This window comes from Cystoisospora suis (assembly GCF_002600585.1).
Source record: "Cystoisospora suis strain Wien I chromosome Unknown contig_1766, whole genome shotgun sequence".
NCBI classification, from domain to species: Eukaryota; Apicomplexa; class Conoidasida; order Eucoccidiorida; family Sarcocystidae; genus Cystoisospora; species Cystoisospora suis.
In genome coordinates, this window is record NW_027154566.1 from 34,898 (window position 1) to 58,801 (window position 23,904).

At 54.4% G+C, this 23,904-nt stretch overlaps 1 protein-coding gene across 1 annotated transcript; it reads right to left on the reverse strand.

The window, feature by feature from the left end:
• Window positions 1-356: 356 nt before the first annotated feature.
• Window positions 357-23,830, reverse strand: CSUI_003916 (uncharacterized protein). Its single transcript, XM_068064111.1, has 5 exons — window positions 7,497-23,830; window positions 7,149-7,197; window positions 4,967-6,452; window positions 4,415-4,467; window positions 357-3,951 (listed from the first exon to the last, which is right to left on the reverse strand). The coding sequence occupies exon 1, from the start codon at window positions 22,471-22,473 to the stop codon at window positions 13,648-13,650; it is 8,826 nt and encodes a 2,941-aa protein (XP_067923918.1). The 5' UTR covers window positions 22,474-23,830; the 3' UTR covers window positions 357-3,951; window positions 4,415-4,467; window positions 4,967-6,452; window positions 7,149-7,197; window positions 7,497-13,647.
• Window positions 23,831-23,904: the final 74 nt, after the last annotated feature.

Below are 23,904 nucleotides of genomic sequence, written 5' to 3' on the forward strand. Positions count from 1 at the left end.
GCATTGGGACAAGCCGCACAAAGCACTGTAAAATACGGCGCTGACACTGGAGTATTCTGGCTACCCTACTGGGCTCCACTGCCGCAGAGTTCCCTGCTGCCGAAAATAGGCGCAAGTACGCCGAAAGAACGTTACCGCAAGGGTTGAGTAGGCTATCACATGTCCACTCGCAGTTTTTCGGACTCCACAAAAGCTTGTGAAAAGGTTTTTCTCCGGAAGAGCTCTTTCCTTCTGATTTGCAGTTACGTGTGCGGTCACGAAGGTGCGAACTGGCAGCGTGTACCTGGGCTTGCCCCGATCAACGACGACCGCGCTTAGGCGGTTATCATTCAGCAGCTAATTCAGTACGCTAGACTGTCCATCACTACGTTAGAATATTGCCTGTCATCGCGTAGAACAGGTCAAACGCTGCGGCAAGGACAAACGCCTACACAACAGTTCAAGCGTTCAAGTGATTTCGTCTTCGGTAGGGCGCACTACTCTAAGCGTTCTCCAAATCTGTTTGGGAGCCGCTACGCCCATCGCAACTTCGTGTTTTGATGTGGACTCTACTCATAGAAGGATCACGGTACACCAAAAGCAAGACCAGCTGCGCGGGCAGAAGCGGAAACGGAGCAGCATGGAGCTTCTAGTGATAGGGGCACAACAGGCCCGAGGCATGTAGAGATGAGCCAGTACCAAGTGGGAACGTAGAGTGCAATGGCCTAGTAGTAAAGTTTTTTCCAGGCTGATGTGGAGCTCCTAAGAGCTGTGCAAAGCTCCTTCACGTGCCGTATGCACGTGATGTTCGCACGTGCACACTCTAGATGAGAAGAGAAATAGTTTTTCCCGAAAGAGAAGTCCGCTGGCACCCAACTTTTTGCTTGAGTGCAAAAATGAAGAAAAAAGCAAGTGACCAAGCGCAGAGCAGCACACCCTGGCAAACTTCCGGCACCCCTTCTACTGCTCAGCTTCAGTCCCTCGCTCCCCTGGCGTCTTTACGGCTCTTGCTCGCGGCTGGGGGTTTTTACCGCAAAATCACTCCGGGTAGAAAGGCCTCTCCTTCCTTTCTATGAGGTGCCGCAGTGTCGGCTTCGGTTCCGGTGAGCCTACACCGTCTTGTGCCTTTTCACGTAAGAGACTGCGACAGCGACTCAGGGAGCCAGCGCGTAGATATCAGCACACAACTCGGTTGTTCTGGGTGATTTCCTCCTCTGAGCGTGAATACTCCTCTCGTGTTTCCTTGCTAAAAGGAGACGCTTCCATGATCCCGAGAGCGCGGCTGTCGGTCGAACGTAGAGACGGCCGTCTTCGGTAAAGTGCAGGAGATAAGGACAGGCGGGAGCCAGTGTTTCGGTGGCACAGAGACGATCCATGGGGTGACCCCCTGATTTTTGCAGGTGAGCAGATTTTGGTCGAAGACTTACGTATAAGAGACCGGCTCGAATCAGGAACAGTCAAAACGCGCTCGTCACCATCACAGTCATCGCGGCGGAAGGGGAGTCCGCCTTCCTGCGAAGTAACAGGCGCCTGTTGATCCCGAGGGATGAAGCGCCTGAGCGCCCCTGAGGAAGAGCGAGGCGTGTTTTGTCTGCCGAACTGTCGCGATCCAGATCTGCTGATGCCTAGGAGCTCTGCGGAACCTCCGTCAGCTGAAGGGGCAGGCGATTTAGCAATACGGTGGCTTTCAAAAAAAAAAAGAGACGCCGCTGCACAGCAAGCGTTGATGTCTGGTCCATCACTTGTTACACAGTTCCGAGCCCTCTCATACCGGGTGGGGGGTTGCACTGAATCCGGCGGGAAAAGGCGTTTGCCTGCAGGTGCCGGATATGGAGGAGATTTCTTCTCAACTGAGGTGAACCGTCTTGCTAAACTGTGATCTTGCGAGTACACGAGTCTCCGTCCAGCCCTCGCTCTCGAGATGGCAGGAACAGCGCGGATGACGCCATTCCGAGCATCTTCTGGAGTACAACTACACCTTGTACACGGCTGATTCTTTCCGGCGCCCAAGGCGGCGACTGATGGCGTCCGGCGGTACGAAGGAAGACAACCGTTCTCAGTGAACTCCGAGCCCCCGTTTCTCTCTTCGGATGTGCTGTCCAGATGCCTCCGGGCCCCGCCTCGCCTCTCCAGTTTAGAAAGAACAGGTGAGTGTGATCGCGGCAGTGGCTTAAGCGGAATCTCACGGGTGCTCGCTGGAGGATGCGAAGAAGACTGGGAACCCCCTTGCTGGGGCCTGAGCTGGAGCACTACCCTGCCAGCGTCATCCACGCGTTTGTGGCTGGTCGACAAGGCCTGTAGCATTCGGAACTCGGGAGAAGACTGTAAGGGTGCCGAGGGCTGGGAAAAAGAAGGTTGGCTGGAGGAAAAATATCCTGGTGCTGAACAAAGCACAGACCTCGTTGCGCCTCTAGGGCTGCCGACAGGTTTCCTATCGTTCAGATGCCCATCCGGGGTGTGCCCACCATGAGGGTTGCCAGACTGGCGGCGGGAAAGTGTCTCAGAGGCCTGCCTTTTTCCTGGAGACAGTCCATGCTCAGATGCGAAAACAACGGGTCGTGCATAAGGCGAAACAAGGGGGCTGCCACGCCGTACAAGAGCTGACGGGCTCGGAGCGCCATCACGTGCCCTTCTCGCGGAGAGCTTTTCATCGTTTCGGGCGAGACGCAGGCTCGGGTTAAAAGCAGGAAACCCCTGACTTTGGCTGACCGGGTCAGCTGAGGATGACGACATGCTAGGGGTATGGTGGACGAAGGGAGAAACAGCGGCAAGAGGAGGGTAGGGAAGACACAACGACTCAGAAGAAGAAGAAAATGAGCGAGGCGACTCGCGGAGAACACACGCCTTGTCCAATATCGAAGGGTCTCGAGGAGAGCCGGCCTCCCCTCCGACTGGGTAGACACCGCCGATAATTGGATGACGAGGCTCCGAAGCTCCACCTATAGAGACAGATGCTGAAGAAGGATGGAGGCTGCTAGGGGGGGATGAAGGGGCTCGGTTTCTCAGTCTACTTGAATCTGTAGTCGCTTGCGAAGATAAAGAGTGATGGACGCTTGAACACTTTAGAGCGTCATCACATACGGATGGATTATGCGGGCTCAAAGAGGAGTGGGAGGACTGCGAAGGGATCCAACCTTCGGGGCCGTGCATGAGGGCATATCTCGATGGCGAAAATTTCTTGGTGTTGAACCGGGGATGATTTTTTATGATCTTTGGCTTGAAGGTGCATGCGTCTAGCTAAGCAGAGAGCAGTATACAAACCCTCACAATGAAATCTTTGAAAGGTACCTTTCTTGTCGTCGGACACTTTCAATGCGTGGTAAAAATTGTCTATCCACTTTGTCAAGAAAGACCCTTTCGTGGTACTAGTGTCCAGGTGCCGCCACAGTCTTAGAGCATGTCTGGTGTGTGCCTTGGACGCAACTGAATCGGGTACACCTTTCCCTGGATGAAATACTCTCGCTACGAGGTAGTGGGCCTTTGCTGGACGGAACGCAGTGAACAAGCTATCAGCAAACTCATCATGCAGGAAGCTCTACCTCATCAGACACCCCTTGTAGATCTAACCGGAAGTCGAACACACGAGGGCCCGCCCTCAAACCTTCGGCACGGAAGGAGCGCCACCGTCCAACGGAGTGCTCCACGTTTTCCAAGGCCACACTACCTGGCGGCTTAAGGGCGCACGCTGCTATAGACGGCGACGCTGACGTGTACATACAGCACTGGAAGTTTCCGAAATGGGCCCGAGGCCAAGGAGTCAAACGGCTACAACCCATATGACGTTGGCGAGAAACAACAGCCAAATATATGGAGAAACTCAACAGGTGGCGAAACATTTAGAGCATAACAATCTTTATCACCTCTTGCATTTCGCGTAGTTTGACAGCCAATTTTCTTCTCTCTTCAGCTAGCCGCATCATCTGAGCTATTTGAGAGCAGTACAACCTCGCGGTGACCGGGTTCCGAAGCATTCTGCCGCGAGCGCAAACATTAGAGGCGAAACGGGGACGTGTGCCACAATCTCGTGGAAGCACCAACTGAGAGCAACAGCCGAGAGATGCCTTTTGTGCAGGTACACAAATAAAGAGGGCGGACAATACTTTGAGACTGCGAGGGCGAAGAGAGCTACGCACGTTGTGCCGAGAAATAAGCGTGCCGAGAGATAAGCTTACTGGACATAAGAGGATAAAAAGCACTCCGACCCATAAAGAAGGTCCTGTGCGTAGTCTAGGCCACGGTCTCTCAGGCACCGTTTATTCGAAGAGGCGCAAAAGATATAGCCTAGAGCAACACCAATGTTCTTTGATAGATAGCGTGTTTGCCTGGACTGTACTCGATGTACTGGTATGACGCATAGGCCCCGGCAGAAATCAAAGCGCGATATAATGGCCGTGCAACCGGGCGACAAGCTGAGTGTGAGAAAGAAAAGACCCACCCGAGAGTGGATGTTGCTTGCTCTCTGTTGGTGCGCGGCTTCGCCATCTTCGGCTGCAAGAAGCGGGACAAACGCGGCCGCCCAGGCACCAAAAGCACAGACTCTCTCTGTTGCACGCCTGAACAATACTGCTCAGTACAGATCACGCGCTACGGCGCTGCTGCTGCTCTAGGCGGCCCTTCGGCCGGGTTGTTGAGACAGATATGCAATATTCACGAAGTGATCCTTCAGTCCGGGCACTTAGGTTTACTTACCCGTAGTGCACATACATACACTCTGCGGACGATTTCACATCCGGGACATAACTGATGAGCTAAGGCGCAGCCAGAGTCAACTACGAGACGGGGGCTTGCCGCCTATCAATCACAATACCGTATTCACGTGTCCATTTATATATGTATGCTAACTCATGTTTTAGAGCACGCTCCCGCGGACACCCGCGAGAAAGCGTCAGTTTTCGAGGCCACGGACGGCCGTGGCTAAGCAATGTTCTGCCACGAACGCGATCCGCTGATAAACGATTTCAACTCATTGTTCGTGCCACAGCCTCACCTTGAAGGAAACAGAAGCTGAGGATTTGCACTGCTCGTGGAGCAAGGAGGTACGTGGGCGTTTGGCGTGCTCTGTCCGCTGAATTTCTCCAGAGGGGGTCCTGCTAGTCTTGCTCTCACACGTCTCGAGTTCTCCGGGTTCTCTGTAGTGGCTCTGGTCTGAATTATTGTTGATCTCAAGCCTTTCTCCTCTTCGTGTGACGAGCGAAGGGTTCTCAGCCAGGGGCGAACTAAAAGACATACTAGAGGAATGCTTCGTGCTACGACACGCGGGGGTCCCCTCTTTTTCTCCGGATTCTCCCAGGTGGCAGGACTGCTGCGTAGAAGACATTACCTCAGGTCTGCTCTCCGCACGCAGAACGGACGGTGGTGAAGAAGGAGAAACTGAATCACCTTCAGAAAGGTTGTCCTTGCTTCCTTTCTCCATCTTCCCACTCAGCATCCCCGGGGGCGGGAGAGACGAAAAAGACACGGTCTTCCGGGGAGGGCGTAGGCCTTCTGTGTCCTGTCCTGCATGCTTGGATGCGGCCACTTGCGCACTCAGAAGCGCAGAGGCGTCGCGCGTGAGTTTTCCTCGCGAGCTGTCTCTGCACTGGCTGCGACCAGGTTGTGCTTGTACATTGTCTATTGAGGCGACACCTGGCGAGACACGAGGGCGACTGTTGTTGCTGTGAAGACAAATCACGGAAGGAGATGGCGGAACCGACTTGGACTTGGGTAAGGGAAAGTAGCTGTACAGACGCCAGTACATCTTTCGACACGAAAGAATTCCAAAGACGAGGAGTGGTGCGGTCAGTCTCAGCGGACTGCAGGAGTAGCCTGGAGGAGTGACTCGCGAACGGAAGAGACGACACCGAACAGAATGGGGAAGGTCTCCTAGGGCGCATACGACAGAATGATCGACGAGCGCGCAATGCCACCCGACGCTCGATGCAGAAGAGCACGTGCTGTTTCTGGTGTTCTACAAGTAAACAAGAGTAGAACACATGATGCCGAAGCTGCTGCGCGACCTATGCACTGCGAAGAGGCTGCCGCGGACAGTCAGCTTTTCGCGCGGACACAGAAGAGTGATGAGTTGTTTCGGGAGCGAACCAGCATCCGCCACCAGTCATCTACATGCACAACACGCGACCCTTTACCTAACCAATGGTGAAAGAAGGACGCAAGAGATGCAGCATGCGACATTACAGCCGCTTAGAGAGATCGAATGTGTTTCTCCTGAGCCGTCATCTTGCACCTGTCGTCAAAGTAATTTGGAGTCCTTCCATTCCGCTCGTTTTGTACCCTTGGAGCAGTCTCTCTGTTCTTAGAGTTCCTCTTGTTTTGATGGGATCTCGTCTCCTTTTCCCTCTCTAGAAAAAAGCTGTTTGATCGCTTGCGCTCGAGCGCTCGATCTGGAGACAGACATCTTTCGAAAAGCCGACGAAGAGCATTGCCGTCTAGCCACTTAGACCGGGCATTTACTGCTGGTCGGAAAGTTTGGTCAGCTGTTTGGACACGCAAGCAAACAACCGCAAAGGCAAGGCCACAGATTCGCTAAAGTTGACGGCAGGTAACCCTAGCAGACACTGCAAAACCTTCACTACTGCTCTAGAAGCAGCTTGCGGATGGTTAGCCTGTGACCAGAAAAGAAGAGGGGGGTCTGCTATTGTGATACGACCTCTACACTCCGAGCCAGACGCACTCCAAACGCTTGACTAAAGGATGGTACACGAATAGGACAATGCCTGCGTACACGCATACACTCACACACATGGTCGATGTCTACTGCTGTGAATCAAATCAAGCGCTCCTACATTCGCACGCGTGGTACTGAACAATCCGCATTGTCCGTTACAGCCGGTTTGTCAGGCAGTGCTTGCTAGGACATAATCTACCTCTGCACGCGGCCTCCAAAGCGTGCAAAAAACATACAGTCTGTTTCGACTCTCTCGCATATACCTAGGAACCGTCTGCGATACAATCCCTCCCATTCGAAGCCCTGCATTAACACCAAATGATTGTCAGTGTCAGGTCCCCGCGCAACTTTCAGTGGGCGTGACTCGAGAGACAGACAGGTATCCGGCTGCTTAGCTATGGGAGTAGTGCGAGACTCTAGTAATGGGCGGGTGACTTGCAATGTAGAAGTTGCGGTACGCTGAGCGCTGCATGTTAGACGATCTACAGTGTCTCTCTTAACAAACCTTCCCATTCTCGCCGTAGCTTCAGCCTTTCTTCAGCAAGTTTCTCTGCCTGCACGCAGAAAAGGGACGGGGCACTAGCAGCTTGGAGAATCGAAGCCGCCGAGATTTCATAGAACGTGAATGGAGAAGCGCAGCCCCCACATAATGTATTCATACAGTTGCTTCCAGCTTATCTATCTTGCTGGGGCGACAGACCCGACACGTCTAGGGTACGCAGAACCAGCTCCGCACCTCCTTCTCCACCAGGCTTACAGAGACCTCCCCGAACACTCGATGGACCAAACTACAAGACAGCGACACAGACAGCCGCCGGGCGAGGAAGAATCGAAGTTTTCTTTTCTGTCTCACCCTCAGTTTGCCTCTCTCCCACAGAGACAGACACCGATGCAGCCGCGTCACTCGCGAAACCGTCATCACATCCCTTTCCTGGTCTTTTCCCTGCTGGGAAGGACGGGAGCCTTCCAAAGGTTGTTTTTCTGCTTGGACAGGAGTCCGCCGCTTCCTACAAACAGTGTGTTCGGAGACTGCCGTGGCTTCTTTTCTGCAGCCTTGGTCCCCGCCGAGAGAACAAGGGCTCCCTGACAGCAGAACTGAAAGAGACCTCGCTTTTGTTGTTTCCTCTCTTCTTGCTCTTCGTTTCCTCTCCATGCGCTTTCTTGCAAACGAAATAGGCCCGGCTCTCCTGCGTCTCCGATCCGCAACGAGCTTTCTCACGGCGAGAAAGTTCGTTTGTCTCCTTTCAGGACGGGAGGAATGTCGCATGGCAGGACCACCGCCTTTCTTTGTTTCGCGCGCGGTCTCTCCTCTTTCGTGTGAATGCAGCACGCTTGTTCCTGAATGCGAGGCGATTGGGCAAATTGACCACAACGGTAGAGCACGAGTTCCGACATGATGGCCACTGGGGCCTTCACTTGGTCGTGTCTCTGCATTTCCGCTATCCAACCTATCCTCAGTCCTCTCCCTTTTGCAGGGAGAGAATCTACACCGGCGTCTACCTAGCCGTTTTCGGCTAGACATGTCTCCTTCTGGGTCGGAAAGTCCTTCACTCATCTGCAGGTTCTTTCCTTTCGTTGCTCCAAAGGCTGTTTCTTGCCAAGTAGTGCCGCAGTGAAGCGGCACTGACCACGGCTCGCTCAAGCATTCGAACGCTCGCCGATGTATGTACTGCTGGACTCGCTCTGAAGGGCGAGTACGGGGGCTCGACAACCGCACAGCCCGCGGCAGTCCTTTCCACAGTAGAACGGCTGTCTCCCAGTCGCCTGCAGTAGCCCCTTGCCTTTCCTTTCTTGACCCGTGAGTAAACTCCGCTACTGCGACAGATTCAAATGACGTCGGACATTGACAGGAGAGCGGTATTCTCTTTTCCTGCATGTCCCGTCTTTGACCTAGATCCTCGTCGAAGATGAGCAGGTGTTTTTCTCCAAAAGATGAAGCCACTAAGCGGGGACACCTAGGTTCCAGGAAATCACCCTCCCGAATGGACGAGGAGCAAACATTTGGTGAGACAGCCACTGCCGGAATGGCGTCGAAGCTCGTTTGAGTCATATCTCTCTTCTGTCGTATAGTGGGCGACTGATTCGGTACACCAACAACTTTTTCGATTTCATCTTCGGGCCAGGCGATCTGTCCTACGTGAAAGCCTAGGTGCTGATCGTGACCGCCTGGCCTGGGGTTCATGAAAATAGAACAATCTTTTGGAGTTTCACTATGCGCCACCCTTCCGAGTTCTGTCCGATGCATCTTCTCGCTCTTATCTACTCCTTGTTTGCTGCCATCTTGCGCTCTAAGACGGCAGCCCCCACCCTTCACGTCTGACTTATCCTCCTTGGAAGGAGGTGTGGATCTAGACGGCATCCTCCATGCTCGAATGGCCTCACTGAAGCGCGCAACACTCCGTATCCGCCTTTCGTTTGTTTCTTTGCCGTCCCTTGAAAGGAGTTTCCGAGTTCGCCGTATATTCGGCTGGAAGGTACACTCGGCGAGCTCTTCCTGTGCACGTCTCTCGGCTTCCCACCTTCGGGCTTCGAGTCTCCTTTGTTCTCTAACCGCGGCTGCATAACTACGGGGGCGTCTATGAAAGAGTCTATCAAAAACGTTATCTCGGCTGTCCATCCTTGCCTGAGGTTGCGCTCCCTCGGCTTTCTTGGACTGTCTTCTGTCATTGGTTTGCTTTCGAGCTTTGCCTACACCTTCACATAGTCGCTCACTTTCCTTCTGGACAGACTTCTCACCGCTAAGCGGTTGACCTCCGTCTCCAGACTTTTCCCCCATGCCTTTGAAGAGCCTATTTCTCTGGCCTTTATTTTCTGTTGACCTTTCCTCGTTGTCTGTCTCCTCTTCTCCCTTCGGCTGGATGTGTTGGTCTCCCAGGTTCTCTTGTTGCTTCCTTTCTCCGTTCAACCGCTCGCATCCCTTTTCCTGCGCCTTCGCTTGCTGTGCTTGCGAGCTCAACCTTAATGCGAGCAGAGCATTCTTCTCCATATGACGAGGTAGGTTACAGGCCTGAGAACTTCCCTTACCAGTACCTCCGTCTCCCTTCCGAGAGCCACAGGGCGATGCGGGAGAACTGTTGAATCCGAAGAGCGACTGAAGTCCATCTGAAGGCGCCCATAGTCTGTACGGCGAAAGAATATGAGGAGAATGAGTACGAGAAGAATTCTTGAATCCTTTCGCTTGCCGCGTCTTTCTCGTATCGCCATCAGAGGCTCCGGCTCTGTCAGTACTCGCTGCACCCTCGATTTCTCTCCTGTGTGTCACCTTTGAACCAAGAAAATTCTCCTCGGCTAAACCTAGCGAAAAGCGTGAAGCAGGTCCACTCGGTGCATCGTGCGAAGATGACGAGTCTTGAAGCTCTTCGTGCGCAGCCCGAGATGAATGAGAGTCAGGGTGGTCCTGAGATGGAAGGGGAGAAAGCCTCGGTAGATGCGGGCCCGACAGTAGAGATGAGCACGATGAAGAGGAAGCAGAGAGGGAGTGATAAGAAGGGTACATAATTGAAAGAGAGTCAGGAGGCCAGAAAGAGGGAGAGTCCGCCAAAGTAAGAACCGCTGGAAGCTGAAGAGATTGAGAAGCAGCCTGCTCGGAAGAATCGCGATCCCCTGGTAGAGCTACTTGATGGGGGACAAGAGAAGATGGTGTCTGGCGATAAGATTCACCATGTGACTGTCTCTTCGGAGAAGGCAACGAACACAAAGACGACATTGATGACGTTTTTGAGAGAGGTGCCATCGCATCAGCATTCAAGCACTCTGTTATGACTCTTTGCTCTCGTAGTTCGTTCCGCGCTGGGCCGCTCAGGGTGGCACGCAGTGCGCACTCATCCAGTAGAGGTGAAGCTGCGTCGGTTCCCTCGCCTGGCGCAGAAGTAACGGAAAGAAAAGACTGAAGGGAAACACGAACAGGACACCGCACTCCACCTGAGCGTGCACAGAGTGGAAGAGAAGGAAATGCTGGTAAGAGAGACTTCGCGCCACTAGGAGATGAGGGAAGTGAGTAGGGAGGAAGGGGAGGCGGACATGCCGAGGGTCCAGGTGAAACAGCTTGGAAAGTATCAGACGAATCGGGCGGAGAGAAGACGCACGGCGACTTCTGAGAACAGGTACACGAACGCAGACAAGATCGTGATGAGACGCGGGGAACAAAGTCAGAAGTCTGAGATGCACAGGAAGGCACGTCTAAAGGGGCAGCAACGACTCCGCAAGAACGAGCACGTGAACCGGGGGGGCGAGAAAAAGCAGGGCCGCTGTCGCACTTGGACGGCAAAGACAAGTCAGCAGACGGAAAGCAGTGAACTGCCGAGCATTCGGAATCTTGGTGCTGCCGAAAAGAGTGACGTGAGGGTGAGGCACAAGAGGGAGAAGGAAAAGAAAGAGAAACAGAAAAACCACCAGAAGGAAGAGAACACGAGAGAGAGGAGCTCGAACTTCCTTCACGTCTGGAATTCAAACTAGCAGCACAGCTTGATTGTCGCCTGTCACACGCCACCCGCAAAGGAACGGAGCAGGGAGAAGAAGACAGTTCAGGACCGGGAGAACACGCAGCCGACTCTGTTCTTGATGGCAGTTCCACAGTCTCGGTGGCTGAGAGCGTACGCGAGCGCAGAGCACTGCCTTCCCTAGGAACCCGATTAGAAAAACTGCATCCCTGGTTCTCAGTTGTTTGCTCCTGATCGTTTTCACTCCCATCCACACGTGCAGATGGGAATTTACAGCGTTCTTCATCGGAGTCAAATCCATCACACTCCATAGAGTCTTCCTCTTTGCAGTTCTCAGCTTCCTTCCCAAACTGAAGAAGACTTTCGGCCTTCTGGTCGTTCAGGGGCTGAAGGTCGTCTATTGCCAGGAGACTCTGAGGATCCTCGACAAGAGTTCCTGTCTCCTCTTGCTTGTCTACTTTCTGCGGACCTTCGACCGTCGCTATCTGTCCCACAAAAAACTCGGCTCGATTCACTACGGCACCTTCGTTTAGCTCGATGCCTGGTAGCAGAAACGGTAAGGCCTCCTGTCCGGGCCCCGTTTCCACGGATGTCTTATTTTGAATTCCTGTGGTTCCGACCGCTCCTTCTTGGACTAGTGGATCCTGTGCTTGTTCCTCTTGTACCCCTCCTTCCTCTCTTCCCTCTTCTTTGTTCGACGTAGCGTGTGATGCTCCTTGAAGTAATTCCTGTTTCGGCCTTTCTACCGCTTTATGGTATCTGTCGAGTTCTTTCCTTTCTTTCTCTACTGACGCTCTGGATCTTCCAACTACTCTGACCTGTACCTTGGTTGTTCTTTCCCCGTGAGACACAGACTTTTCACCTGTTTTACCTCGCAAGAGAGGAAGTCCTTTCCCGGAACGGTCTCTCGCCCGGCTCTTCTTCTCTCGGCAGGCTTCCTCTAGCCGACTTTCCCTCCCAGTCTCTGACTCCGAGCGAGACTGGTGACCTCCAGCGATATTTCCTCGCAAACGCTGAGCGGGACGAATGGGGACCTTTGCGTAGCTGTGAGGTGTACGAGAAGCGCGACACAAGACTGACGTGTACAAGCACTGCGGTGTGCGCGGGCGTCGACACAATAGAGAAGCGGATGCTTTTCCAGGAGAAATGCTTCGCGTCTGATTGTCATTCGAAGACTGTGCGCAGTTTGCAGAACGGCAGCCACTCCGGATGGCGCTTGTCTTTTGGCTTTTGCTTGCCAGAGAGGCAAGTCGACGGGAGCTAAGAGACACTTCCTGACTGCGGTTGCTCCCCCGAGGTTGGGGAGGAGGAGACCTATTACGAACCAACTTCATCCAGTCTGCGGTATCCGTGGCTGCGGACTGCGTTTCAGTCTGGGCTTCGTTGGTACCTCGGCTGTGCTGAGCCACTCTGCATTCTTTTGTCCTTTCTCCGTTCTGTTTTTCATCCTCCTCCAACGTTGTACGAGGATCCTTCTCTGCTGTGGTCTCTCGTTTTTCTCTGCCTTGAGAGCGCGCCACTCGGGTTTTCTCCCTATTTCCGACTCCTACGCCTTGGGCCCTGGTATCTCGTCGAGCTTCACCACTAGCTTCGGACTCTTTCTGCAGTCTCTCCACTCCGCTCTCTCCTGATCCCGCAGTATCAGCAAATCTATCGTTGCTGTTTGTTCGCTTTTCCGCAGGGGTCAGATTTCTGGAGAAGCCTCCACGGTCAGGGATCGGGGTCAGATGGAGAAGAGTGTCTTGTCGAACAGGAGGCGAACTGTCGTCTCCTAGGACGTTTGACACCTTCTCTACATGGCCCATCTGTCCGACGACATCTGAGAGTTTTATTCTGACGTCGGCCTGCTTTTCTGTCCCCGGAAACAGAGTGCTGACATGAAAGGCAGACCGTGCAGTCATGAGAGGGTTTGTCTGTGCGAAAGAAGAGACGGTGTTGTGCGCTGCAGAGACAGTCAACACCCCTGAGGAGTGCGTATCCAACCGTAGGCATTGCGATAAGGATGAAGCAGGGAAGGAAGACCCGGAGCAATGTGGAAAATGAGACGATGAGGGACATGTTGAAGCTAATGAGAGAGTACCCTTAGCAGATACTTCGGAAAAATCAACTCCTGTCACCAAGAGAGGATCAGAGAATGAGCGAGTCACTACAGAACGCCTTCCGCTCTCCTCAGCCACGAGGGGTATGCAAGAGACATCTCTGCGTTCTCTGTCTCCCATCGCCCTCTCTACTTCATGTTTCTCTTCGCTTTCCCGCATCCTCCTCTCCTCTACTCTTACTTCCAGTCCTAGTGTCTCTTCCCCCTGGCGGCTTGCTTCTCTTCTGCCTAGTCCTCTCTCCTTTTCTCGCGCCGGCGAAATATCCAGTTCTGACGACGCGCTCGTTTCTTCCACCTTTGGCTGTCCCTCCATCGAGACCTGTTCGGAGTTGCTCTCGCTCTCTGAAGATGACGAAACAGGAGAGAGCCGGAAGCGATGAGGCAACAAACGCACACAACAAGAAAGGGTCGCGGCGGCAGACCGAGAAATAGCAGGCGCCGACGCTGAGGGAGAAGAGCGTCCAGGTTCACCAGGACGACGACCGCAGTTGGAGACAGTATTGTAAGGCAAGCTGATACCCGAAGGCAAACACTGGTCTGGAGCAGAGGTAGGATCTTTCACTGAGTCCTAAGGCCCGTTCCTTACCGCAGTTGCCTGGATCGCCCTTTGTCGGCCCTGCCTTCTCGGCAGCCTTGGAAAGTCTGTTATCAGCGGCCTCCTTCGCCTCTAAGTGTGTTTCCCTTTGCTTGCAGCCTTTGGAGTCATCTTTATTTTCGTGTCCTTTTCTCTCTGGTTCCTCTTCAACCAGGCTACTCTTCGCAGGGGGTGAAGGGGAGACGCTCTTGGACGGAAGGCTCTTGGAGAACAGAGAAGACGATGGTGTCAGCCACCGCACCGAAGGCCTGCTTAAGGAAGAGGTCGGGGGCGAGGAAAGCGGCCTAGGCACTTCGTTCTGCAACGCTACACAATATCGTTCAAGCTCCCAGAGAGTTTTCTCAAGCTCCTCCGTAAAATTGTCTGCCTCTTTTCGGGCAGGTGAGCCGGCGCGATTCACCCTGGGTACAAACTTTTTGAAAGAACACTGTGTTGAAGCTGTCAGATGTTTATGGCCGGCATGGCTGTCTTCTCTCTGCATGAACACCGAGACTAACTTCCGCGAGATTTTACTCTTCTCTCCTAGGCCTCGCTCTCGAACTCTCTCAAGCTCAAGTTGCTTCTTCTCCGTAGGCAGGCCGAGGTGTTCTCCTCCCGCAGTTCGATTGTTTGCCAGTGGGTCCGCTGGCCCACCGGTGCCGCCGGCAGCTCTTCCCCAAGCTCCCTCGTCCTTCATACAGTTTACCCCGCTTTCTGTTCCTTCTCCCTCAGACCTCTGCTCCACCTCTGCTTCTCTCTTCAAGTCTCCTTCAGCTTCATTTGCGGGGCTTTCCTCCTTTTCTCTGCGTTGGTGTACCTCTGGTTCCGTGCCTGCCTTCACGGCCACTGGGCTCCTCGTGTCGTTATTTTTCTCTTCTTGAAATTCACCTCCAGCGGCACCGCTGTCATTTGTGGCTTTCTCACTCGTCTTGCTGTAGCACGCGCCCCGACCAACGTATTCCTCGAGCGGTTGCTGTTCACTGTTCTCCGGATCTCTTTCAGCTTCTCGAGTTTCTCCTGCAAGATACTGGAGGTCTTCTTGTTCATCTGTGTTTTTCGTGGCACGCTCGCCTTCATGACACTCCCCTCTTCGACTTCTCCTGTCTCCCTGGTCTTTGCGACGAGTTGCCACTTCGCCTTGGCGGCGACAGGCCTTCTTGTACTCCTCGTCATTCCCTTCGTTTTCTTTCCTCTCACCGATACACGGCTCTGGTCTGTGCTGGCAGTCACGACCGCCCTGAGTAGTCACTTCGTCTTGGAGCTGGTGTCTCTCTGGATTGCCCTCTTCTTTTTTGCCCCGGGAGCCGAGACCCTCTGCTATCGGGGAGTCTCCGTCCTCCTTCTTTGGTCTTTCCTCGATGCTCTGCCGTCCCTGTTCTCGACCTCCGTCGCGTGCGTGTCTGGCCGAAACTGGCAGAGCCTGGCCCGTAGTGTCCACGTGGATAGCCGTTTCCTCGTGATGGCTCTTGTCTGCAAGTTCCCTGTCCCGGTGAGAAAATGCAAGATTCTGGTTAAGTTGCGAGGCCTGCCATACAACCCCTGCGCTCCCTACTGGCCGTCCCAGTGGTACCGCTTGCCGGCAGGGCAAGTGGTCCTGGCGTTGCTGGTACGCTGCTTCTTCTTCTGTGCACTGGTACTGCCAGTCCTTCAGCCAAGCCGTGTCGGCCGCTCTACCGTTTGCCCTCTCTCTGGGAGCCCCCTCTACAGTCAGTGCTCTGTCGTACTCGGAAAGAGGGATAGCTGATCCGCACTCGTTCTTTGTATGGATGTCCGACGAAGTGAGGAAGAGTTCATCTTCTTTTTTTCCACCGATGGTCCGGGACAGCATGCTTTCTGTCCGATTGCTGATGTTTTTCCCTTCGTGCTCTTTCTGATCGCCCTCCTGCCCGCACCACGGTGCCATAACATGCCTGGCTTCCTCGTCTTGTTGTTCCTTTGACTTCTCCTCCCTATGAGGAACCCTAGCCGAGTACCCGCCGTCCTCCTCTCTGCCGTCGCCGTCTTCTTTGTAGTTCCTCGGTACACGTCTTTTAGTCCTTACGCCCTCCTCCGTTATCGTTTCTCCCTTGTCTGGCTCTGAAGTCGCAAGACCGGCTGGAGGCTCAGGAAGATCTTCCCTTTTTTCCTTCGGAACGCTTGTTGTAACTTCACGGTTCTCATCAGCTTCTTCTGCTTCTTTGCATGTTCCGACTTCACCAGCAGGACAGCACCGTACTGTCTCTGTCCGCCCTCTTTCCGCTTCTGAGTCAGATATCCGTTTACGTTTGCCCTGGAAAGATTGAGACCGTTCTTCTTCGGGTCTTCTAGTTTGTGCTTCCGCTTCCGCTTGTAAGCAGCAGCAGTCTTTACAAAGTTCGGGCTCTACTCCTCCTCGGTCTTTAGATGACGGACAAGCCCAGCATGAATGCCCGGTGTCTGCAGATCCTTTTCGTCGTTCTCTATCTGCCTCCTCACTAGGGGGGCACGCTTGCTCGACCCCGTCGTTCTCTTCAGGTTTCCTCCCTGTGCCGTCGTGATTTGACTGTCTCCCGCCCTTGGTTTGTCCGGCCCCACCACTGTTTACGTCACTGCGTTGGCAAGCTCCTCCAGTTAAACGCCCTGTCTCCTCTCTTCTGTTGGATTGTTTTCGTGGCGCTGTCCGTGCCTCCATTTCTGCGTCCTCACGAAAGCAGATCGCTTCAACGGGTGTCGGAGTTTTCTTGGAACCATGTTTCGAGGCCGAGGAAAGATGCGAGTCCCTTGATTTGGCTAGAGTGTCCTTCCCAGGTGATGATGTGCAGGGACGCCCAAGAGGGCTCCTAGTCGCTCGCCCTTCCTTACAGGAGGCGACGTCTTCTTTATACCGGCCTTGTGCGGCCGCCGTTCCTTGGAAGTACTCCGCGTTTCCTTCTCTTTCCTCGTTGTAGTAAGTGTCCCGCGCAGGAACCAGGGTCCTTTCTTGGGAACGCATCCGGACAGCATAACACGAAATCTCTTCTGCCGAACGGAACACTTCTTTATTGTTTCCTTCCTCTCCCCTTCTCTTCTGAGTCTGTCCAGGCGCTTGTGGACGTGACGGAGCTATACCCAAAGCTTGCAGAGAACCTGTTTCTTCCCCCGCGTCGTTGCTAGGCTTCGAAGTCAGACTCGCACCCGACCTGTGATAGTGTGACTTTTCCTGTGTGGTGCTTAGTAAGCTTCCTGAGTCCGAGATACCTCGTGATGTGCTGCCTCGAGAGGAAGGCTGAGGCAGAAGAGCGGTCAGCATCCTCACTGTTGTACATTTGGATTTTGAATGAATCGTCTCCTCTTCGCACGTCCGTCCGGGGAGTGCGTGACGTTCCGAGCAGGCTCTCTCTATGTTGTCTGTCTCTCTATACTCCTGTACAATCTTAGCGGGCGGTGCTTTTGAACTGGGCAGTAGAGAGTCACCAAGGGAGTAACTGAGCCTCCCGTCACCTAGACCAGAATGTCCGACCACGCGAACAAGTGTTTCCGGGAAGGGGGCGGGCTTGGAAGGGACGCTTTCGCGTTGGCATGTCCTTTTGTCTTCCCGTTGCGAGGATACAGTTCCCGGTACTACTGTCGATTCTTCCCCCTGGCGCGTGCTATGTTTCAGACTGGCGTGTGAATCCTCGAATGATGGCCTGTTCAGCTTCTTGAGTACTGCCCTGGTAGAGCCACACAGTGCTTGTAGAGAGACGCACCCATATTCCTCTCCTTCCCCTGTTATTCTCCCAACGCGAGATTCGGGTCTTTTACCACTACAAGATGCACAGAAGACGTCAGCTTCTCCGCTAAACTTTTCTGGAATAGTCTGGAAACGGTCGCCACCAGCTACCCGGCCTGCTGGAGCACGCGCGTGAACACGGCCGCTATTTCGTCTCCTCCAGGCACACTCGGTTTGCCTTACGGCTAAGAAGTGGGGCGTAGAACACCTGCCCTCCTCCTCGGGCCTCTCGGTTTCCGGATCTGCTTGTAAAGGGGAAGGCCGACAAACGCAGCTGTCAAGCTCTTTAGAGACAGACATCACCTCCTTTCCCTGACTCTTGTCCAGTGGGACCGGACACTTCATTCTTTTCTCAAACGCGGCTTCACTGTCAGTCCCGTCAAAGCAGGCTGTGCAGTTATTCCTTCCCTTCAGCTGCAAAGATGAGACCACGGGATCTTGTCCGCGTTGTGGTGTGGGAGTGCCGTGTGGGTTCTGCCGTAGACCCAAAGTCACTGGGGAGGCATCAGGCCTGCTGTCACCCCCTGACACTTGACGAAGTACGAGGAACTCACTCGCTTTCACCACTGGCTTACTTAGGGCTCTTGCAGTAGATCCCTTCCTCTTGCTTTCTTTCATCGGGAGTGGCTCTATCCTGCACTCCTTGTCTGTCATGCTTGTTTTTCGTCTCCCCGATGCATTAGTCAGCGCGAGAGCCGGACCCGCAGCCCTGCCCCCGGAGCAGGGGGGTTCACGGTTAAGTGGAGACGTACTTCGAGATGCAGAAGACGTAGGCAGAGGAGAGTGACCAGGCGAAATTGAAAGGAAGGGTAAAGGAAAGACGCTACAACGGTCTGACACCCGGGATAACGACGGCGAACAATATACTTTGGGAGAGGGTGTCTGACAACACCGAGTAGGAGAAGAACACGTCTCCGACATCCGCCTGCCACGGGAACCACCGAAAGGGGCATGCCCCGCGCTCAACGTGTGCGGCGACTCCGGGTGATGACGGCGACAAGACAGGGATTGCTCTCGAGACGGCCAGTTCGATGAAGCCATGCTTTCACACAACGTTTGTTGAGAAAGCGTACGCACCACGGTGTTGGGAGTTGCGGAAGAGCCGTTTCTTGGAGGACCGTGTGCTCCCCTAATCCCGGACTCAAGTGTTTGGCGAGATTGATCGCTGTCCCTCTTCTCCTTTAGAGAAATCTTGGAAATCTCCACTTCCTCTCTTAGCTTAACGGAGGACGCTGGGTGAGGAGATTGCGAGTGCACAGGCGGGGGAGAACAGCGGACCTGAGGCAGAGAACAACGTGAGATAAAGGAAGGTGTTGGGCAATGACAGTACGATGCAGAGAGACCAGGCCAAGGGTGCTTCGATGGGTGAGAAGAAGCATACACTGGATCTTCGACATCGGGGCGAACTACTGCCATGAAGGACGGGCCTGGAAAACTGATAGGAGACACGTGCCCTGTTCCAGGGGTAGACACAGCCGCCTCCGTGACTGTTGCTGCTTGAAATGGCCCCCGGTAGAGCGCTGAGCCGCTTTCGAATGGTTGACGGTAACGTTCCTTCCCTCGACTCCTAGGACCGAGCTGCTTTACGGTGTGCAACGAAGCTGCTGGAATCCATGATGCGGGCTCGTTCGCCGAAAGAAAACCGGCGGCTCTTATGGAACGTGTCTGTTCGGGGGACGTTGGCTTTAGTTCTGAAGAATCTCTGCCTTCTCGGTGCAGTGACCGGTGATCTTCTTCAGCACCTCCGCCTTGTCTTGGTACCTTCTGTGGAGAACTCGTCCTTTCCTTTAGCAGGGGCTGGGGAGACTTGCGTCTCTGCGGTCGTAGACTGCATGACAGAACGGGCTCTTTCTCCGTAGCATCACCCTCGCTTCCTCGCCCATTAGGGCTGGCTGAAAGCGAGCAGGAAGCTTCTCGGACCATTTGCGGTCTCTCTTCTGAAGCAGAGAGACGGACAAACGAACGCATACTTTCGCCTCGGGATGACTGAAGTGCACTCAGGCGTTTTCTAAGTTCCCAGTCTTCTGCAGCATGTGTTAGTGGAGTTCCCGTTCTCTCTTTCTTCTCATTCCCTTTTCCGTGGTGAGCATAGAGTGCCTTCTCGGGGGCGCTGTCACCCCCTCTCTTGGAGCTGCCTCCCTCCTGGCAGTTCCAGGACGTCCTCTGAACCTGTTGGCTGCTGAGTTTCACGGGACGCCAGGAGGGTGACGCCAACGTCATACAGGTCCGAGGGGAAGGAAACGCATTTGCTTGGTGCCCTCCAGTAGCTTTCCCAACCTTTCCAGCTCGTCTCAGAGCGGTACTAGACCACCTGCATGAGTTGATGAGTGGAGAGCGACTTCTAAATGTCTCTCTCCAAGCTTGCAGCCGAAGCTTTTCTTGTCTCCGTTTATATTCTTTTTGTCCCACCATTCCACTCCACCCGAGCACCTTCTTCGTCGTTTCCTCTCTCCCTTCGCTTTTGTTGTCGTTTTCTTCGACCGTCTCTTGCTCTGCTTCTGCCGTCTCTCTCTGTCGCACCGCCGCGGTGACGCGCGGCGTAGCAAGTGCTCGTCTAAGGCCTAGAGCACCATGCGATTCCTTGAGGAGACTGCGAGACAAGGCCTGCGAACGACACTGTCTCGGGGAGGCCTCGGGACTGAACTGATGATCCATGTGACTGACGTCAATTGACTCCAAGTCAGCTGATTTCCCTGAGGCGGACGCGGAAAAGTGGCTGCACAGAAGAAATGCGGGTGGCTGCGAGAATGCACCTCTTTCTCTTTCCTCGCTGGTGTTCACTTGGCATGGACCCTCAGACGCTATCTCTGCGATTTCCTCTTCAGCTGCTCCGTATCTGCGACTTATTTGCTCAATCCCTTCCCTGCACCGCTCGTCTGCCGCAAGAAAAGAACCAAAAGATGTAGGCTCTTGGGAGTTCTGTTGGGACGGCATCAGGATCGGCCACTCAGAATCTCCCCATGTTTGTCCATCCAGTCTGGCATCATCACAAGATCCGCATGTCATGAGCCTGTGTTCTGCACCTCTCCACTCCTTCACCTGCGCTGCAGCTTCCTCTGCTATACCAGCCGAGCGTTCATCCGGTACCGAACTGTTCACTGAGGAGCTTTTCAAGGTATCTACACTGTCGAGGATTTCCTTTGTCTGCGTTGCCAGGCAAGACCTTCCCTCTCGTTCTTTTCTTGAACTACAAGCTCCTGGTGCTCTGTTCCTTACTTCTCCGGTCCCTATCCGTCCTTCTCTCTCTTTCTTCTCCTCTCCCTCTTGTACTGCTGCCTCTCTATGAATACGCCCGCCCCTCGGCGAATAATTGTCAGAGACACGGGCCGCACCTCCCGCCCCTACACCGCCCGAAGGTGATGGGCAGAAGACAGAGAAAGGCGAAGGAGCCGGATAGGTGCAACTGACAGCACGTTGCTCCATACACTCGTTCAACGGAGAGAGGACCGGATCACGATGCGACAGCCCTGGCATCCGGTCGTTGAAAGGAACGGCTTGTGCAGCTGAGGCGTTGGCCGTGCAGTTTGCGGAGAGAGGCTCTTTTCCTTTGGCGTCGTACTCCTTTTGGTTAATAGCCGAGAAAGCCCTGTAACACTGTTTCCCCTTAAGAGCCTCATAGACAACTTCCTGCCTTTGCTCTACCTCAGATAAGACTGAGTTCGGTACATAGACGTGCTCCTCCGCTACTGTGATTTTTGGCCGAAGTGCCGTTGCATGGCCACGGTGTCCGCGCTGGACTGCCCGTTCGTCCTGCACAGTGAGCTCAGCCCGTCCCAGCAGAGTCTTCTGCCTGAGAGGCCCGGGCTGCTGAACGGGTCTGTCCCCTGTCCGATCCGAAACGAGCCCTCCCTGGGCTAGTGGAACTGATGAACACAGTAGCGGGGAAGCCTGGCGCTGTCTCTTCGAAGAGACTTGTCTTTCGCCTGTGCCCTCATGCATTACATGTACGGAAGGTAGACCACTAGCCACCGCTCCTCTTGTGATTTGACTATAGGCCCCCCTACAGGAGGAGTCACCAGGCACTTGGGATGTTGGACGGGCCTCATCAGGAACACTCTCTGCCTCAGTGAAACTTCCGCGAGAACAAGAAGAGCCTGAACGGGATACTGGAGGCACGTCGTCAGCCGACGGCCGGTCAAGGGGTGGCCGAGAAAGGTCCTCCGGTCTGAAAGACACGACGGCGTCGCTTGTCGTTATGGGGGCCTCACGAAAAAGCCCTGAGTTCTGTCCTCGTAAGCGCCGGCACTGCTCGGTCTGGATTTGAAAAGGAGAACCTCCCACGGCCTCGTGAGGATAGTGCAGGCCTTCCGCGGCGCCTCTCCCTCTGTAAAAGCGACCCTCGTCTACACTCCGGTTGCCTGACAGAGAGTGGGACATCTTCGGGCCGCCTCCAATAGAAGATGGTCTGGTGAAAGCGTCTTCGCTCCTCTTCTGTCTGTTAGCTTGGAGGGGGGTTTGTCTAGTTACCGGACGCCCGTCAACACCTGTAGGGCGTGCTGCAGTCACTAACTTTCCGACCATTCCGCTTGAAGCACGGGGCGATGCAGAGCCGACAGAAGTTAGGACTCCTGGCACGCATGCCAGCGATCTCAAGCCGTGCTCTTGAAAGCACGTCCGCTGCTCAGAGGAAGTTGGTAAGGCGACCTGATGAGATAGGCGGGGGCTGCCCGCGTCTCCTGGCACTTCAGAGTAAAGATCGTCCGGGTACCAGCAGTCCCCATCAGGCGCATTTTGCGACTGTAACGCAGAAGGCACCGTCCGCCCAGATGAATGGCCAGGCTTGAGGCTTGAGAGCGCTAGGCCTTCCCCCAGCTCCTGGGTGGAGTGAAGCGCTTCGGACGATATCCGAGGGGACCGAAAGAGTCGGAGGCCAGCAACGAGTGACTTTTGTGAAGAGAGAGGAGGGAGGAGTGCCGCCTTATTCTGAAAAGTAGGGCTCTTTTGTGGAGAGCCAGAAAAAGAAACAATAAGCTCCATTTTGCCAGGTGAGCCCGGGATCTTTCTCTGCATGGAAAGTGACGTCACCCTCGTACGTATACTCAGGTAACTGTCTGCCTAGCCTCAGGCCCGGAGACATTTCAACAAGTTGTTGAGATTCATCCTCCCTGTAAGTGGTTTTCGCGCGAGCCGAAAGAATGTTAGACGTACGACAGAGAAGATAGAGCCCGCGGTACTATTCCGTTTTACTTGGAGTGAGCCGGTCATTTCCCTCGAAGATGAGACGCGGGTTTAGAAAGAACGCAGGCGAGGAGCCCCGCAGAGAGAGCGCCCTCGTCGACCGACAACGGAGCCCTGTGCGGCGTGTGAGCTGGTGTCGGAGGCTCAGCAAAAAAGGAGATGAGCTGTGTCTGTCATTCCCAAAGGTTTCGTGTCAGAAGCACAGGCACCAAATCCCCAGAAAAGCAGGTGGAGCCTCCCAACCCGCCCTCCTGACCAGGAGAAAGTCGTTGTTCGACCTATGGGAGTCGTCGGCAGCAAGCCGGACGCGTAGGTGCTCGCACCAGCAAGAAAGCCAGATACAGCACAAAGCTACGCTTCTCTCGTGCAGCCTCGCCTAGTTGTCAGTTTCTTATCTGATAGAGAAGACGGGGTAAAACAACACTTGGAATTTCCTCTGGGCAAGCAGGAATGCGCTCACAGTGCCCCGATGAGCTGACGACCTGGTGGGGGCCTAGCCAGAATAAGGTTACGCAAAGGAGCGGCTCTCCTCCCATCCGGAAACGGTACGTGCGGGATACGTCAATTCGCCGGTACCCGCTCGCAAATAGAAGTAAACGACTCCTCTTTCTGGCAGCTTCAACCTACGCTCGTCTTCGTCCGGACCGTCGGGCGCTGCCGACACACCTCTACCCTAGCTGATTCACATATACACTCGAATTGACGCCTTGTTGAAGTCTGTTCGAGGGTCATGAGCAACGAAACCCGGGAGTGAGCAGCACGTGCGTGGCGCGAGCGAGAGAGTACAAACGCGCTCAGCAGAGACACTTGACTGGACTAAAGCTCACCACTTTTCACTCGGCAGCAAGAGAGAGGTTCGACTGTAAGCCACGAGAGGCCGACGGTGAAAGGAACGACACAGCTAACCGTCCTGCAGAAGGCACGTTGCATTGCGGACGAGGCCACTGACAAGACCAGATCCCACTGCGGAAAAAGAAGGTCTGGAGAAGCGGAGTGTGGAGGTAAGCGAGCGAACAATTCAAGGAGTCAACTGCATCGACTCGCTCGCAGACACCGGGGCTGCCGAGGGTGAGCCTTGTACCGACCACGCCGCGCACGACGATTAAGACCCCTGATAAGCGGCCTAACAAACCAAAGCTCTGACGTGAATGGACATAGCAACCTGGTACGGTTGACGGGCCGGCTCGGTGGCGGAAGGAAAGATCTTCGAGAACCTCAGTTGCAACTTTTCTCGTCAGGTCAATTACAGGGTTGACATACAAT

Bases quoted from the DNA above. Each gene is read 5' to 3' on its own strand.
- CSUI_003916 (XM_068064111.1), bottom strand. From the start codon at position 22,473: ATGCAGAGAAAGATCCCGGGCTCACCTGGCAAAATGGAGCTTATTGTT.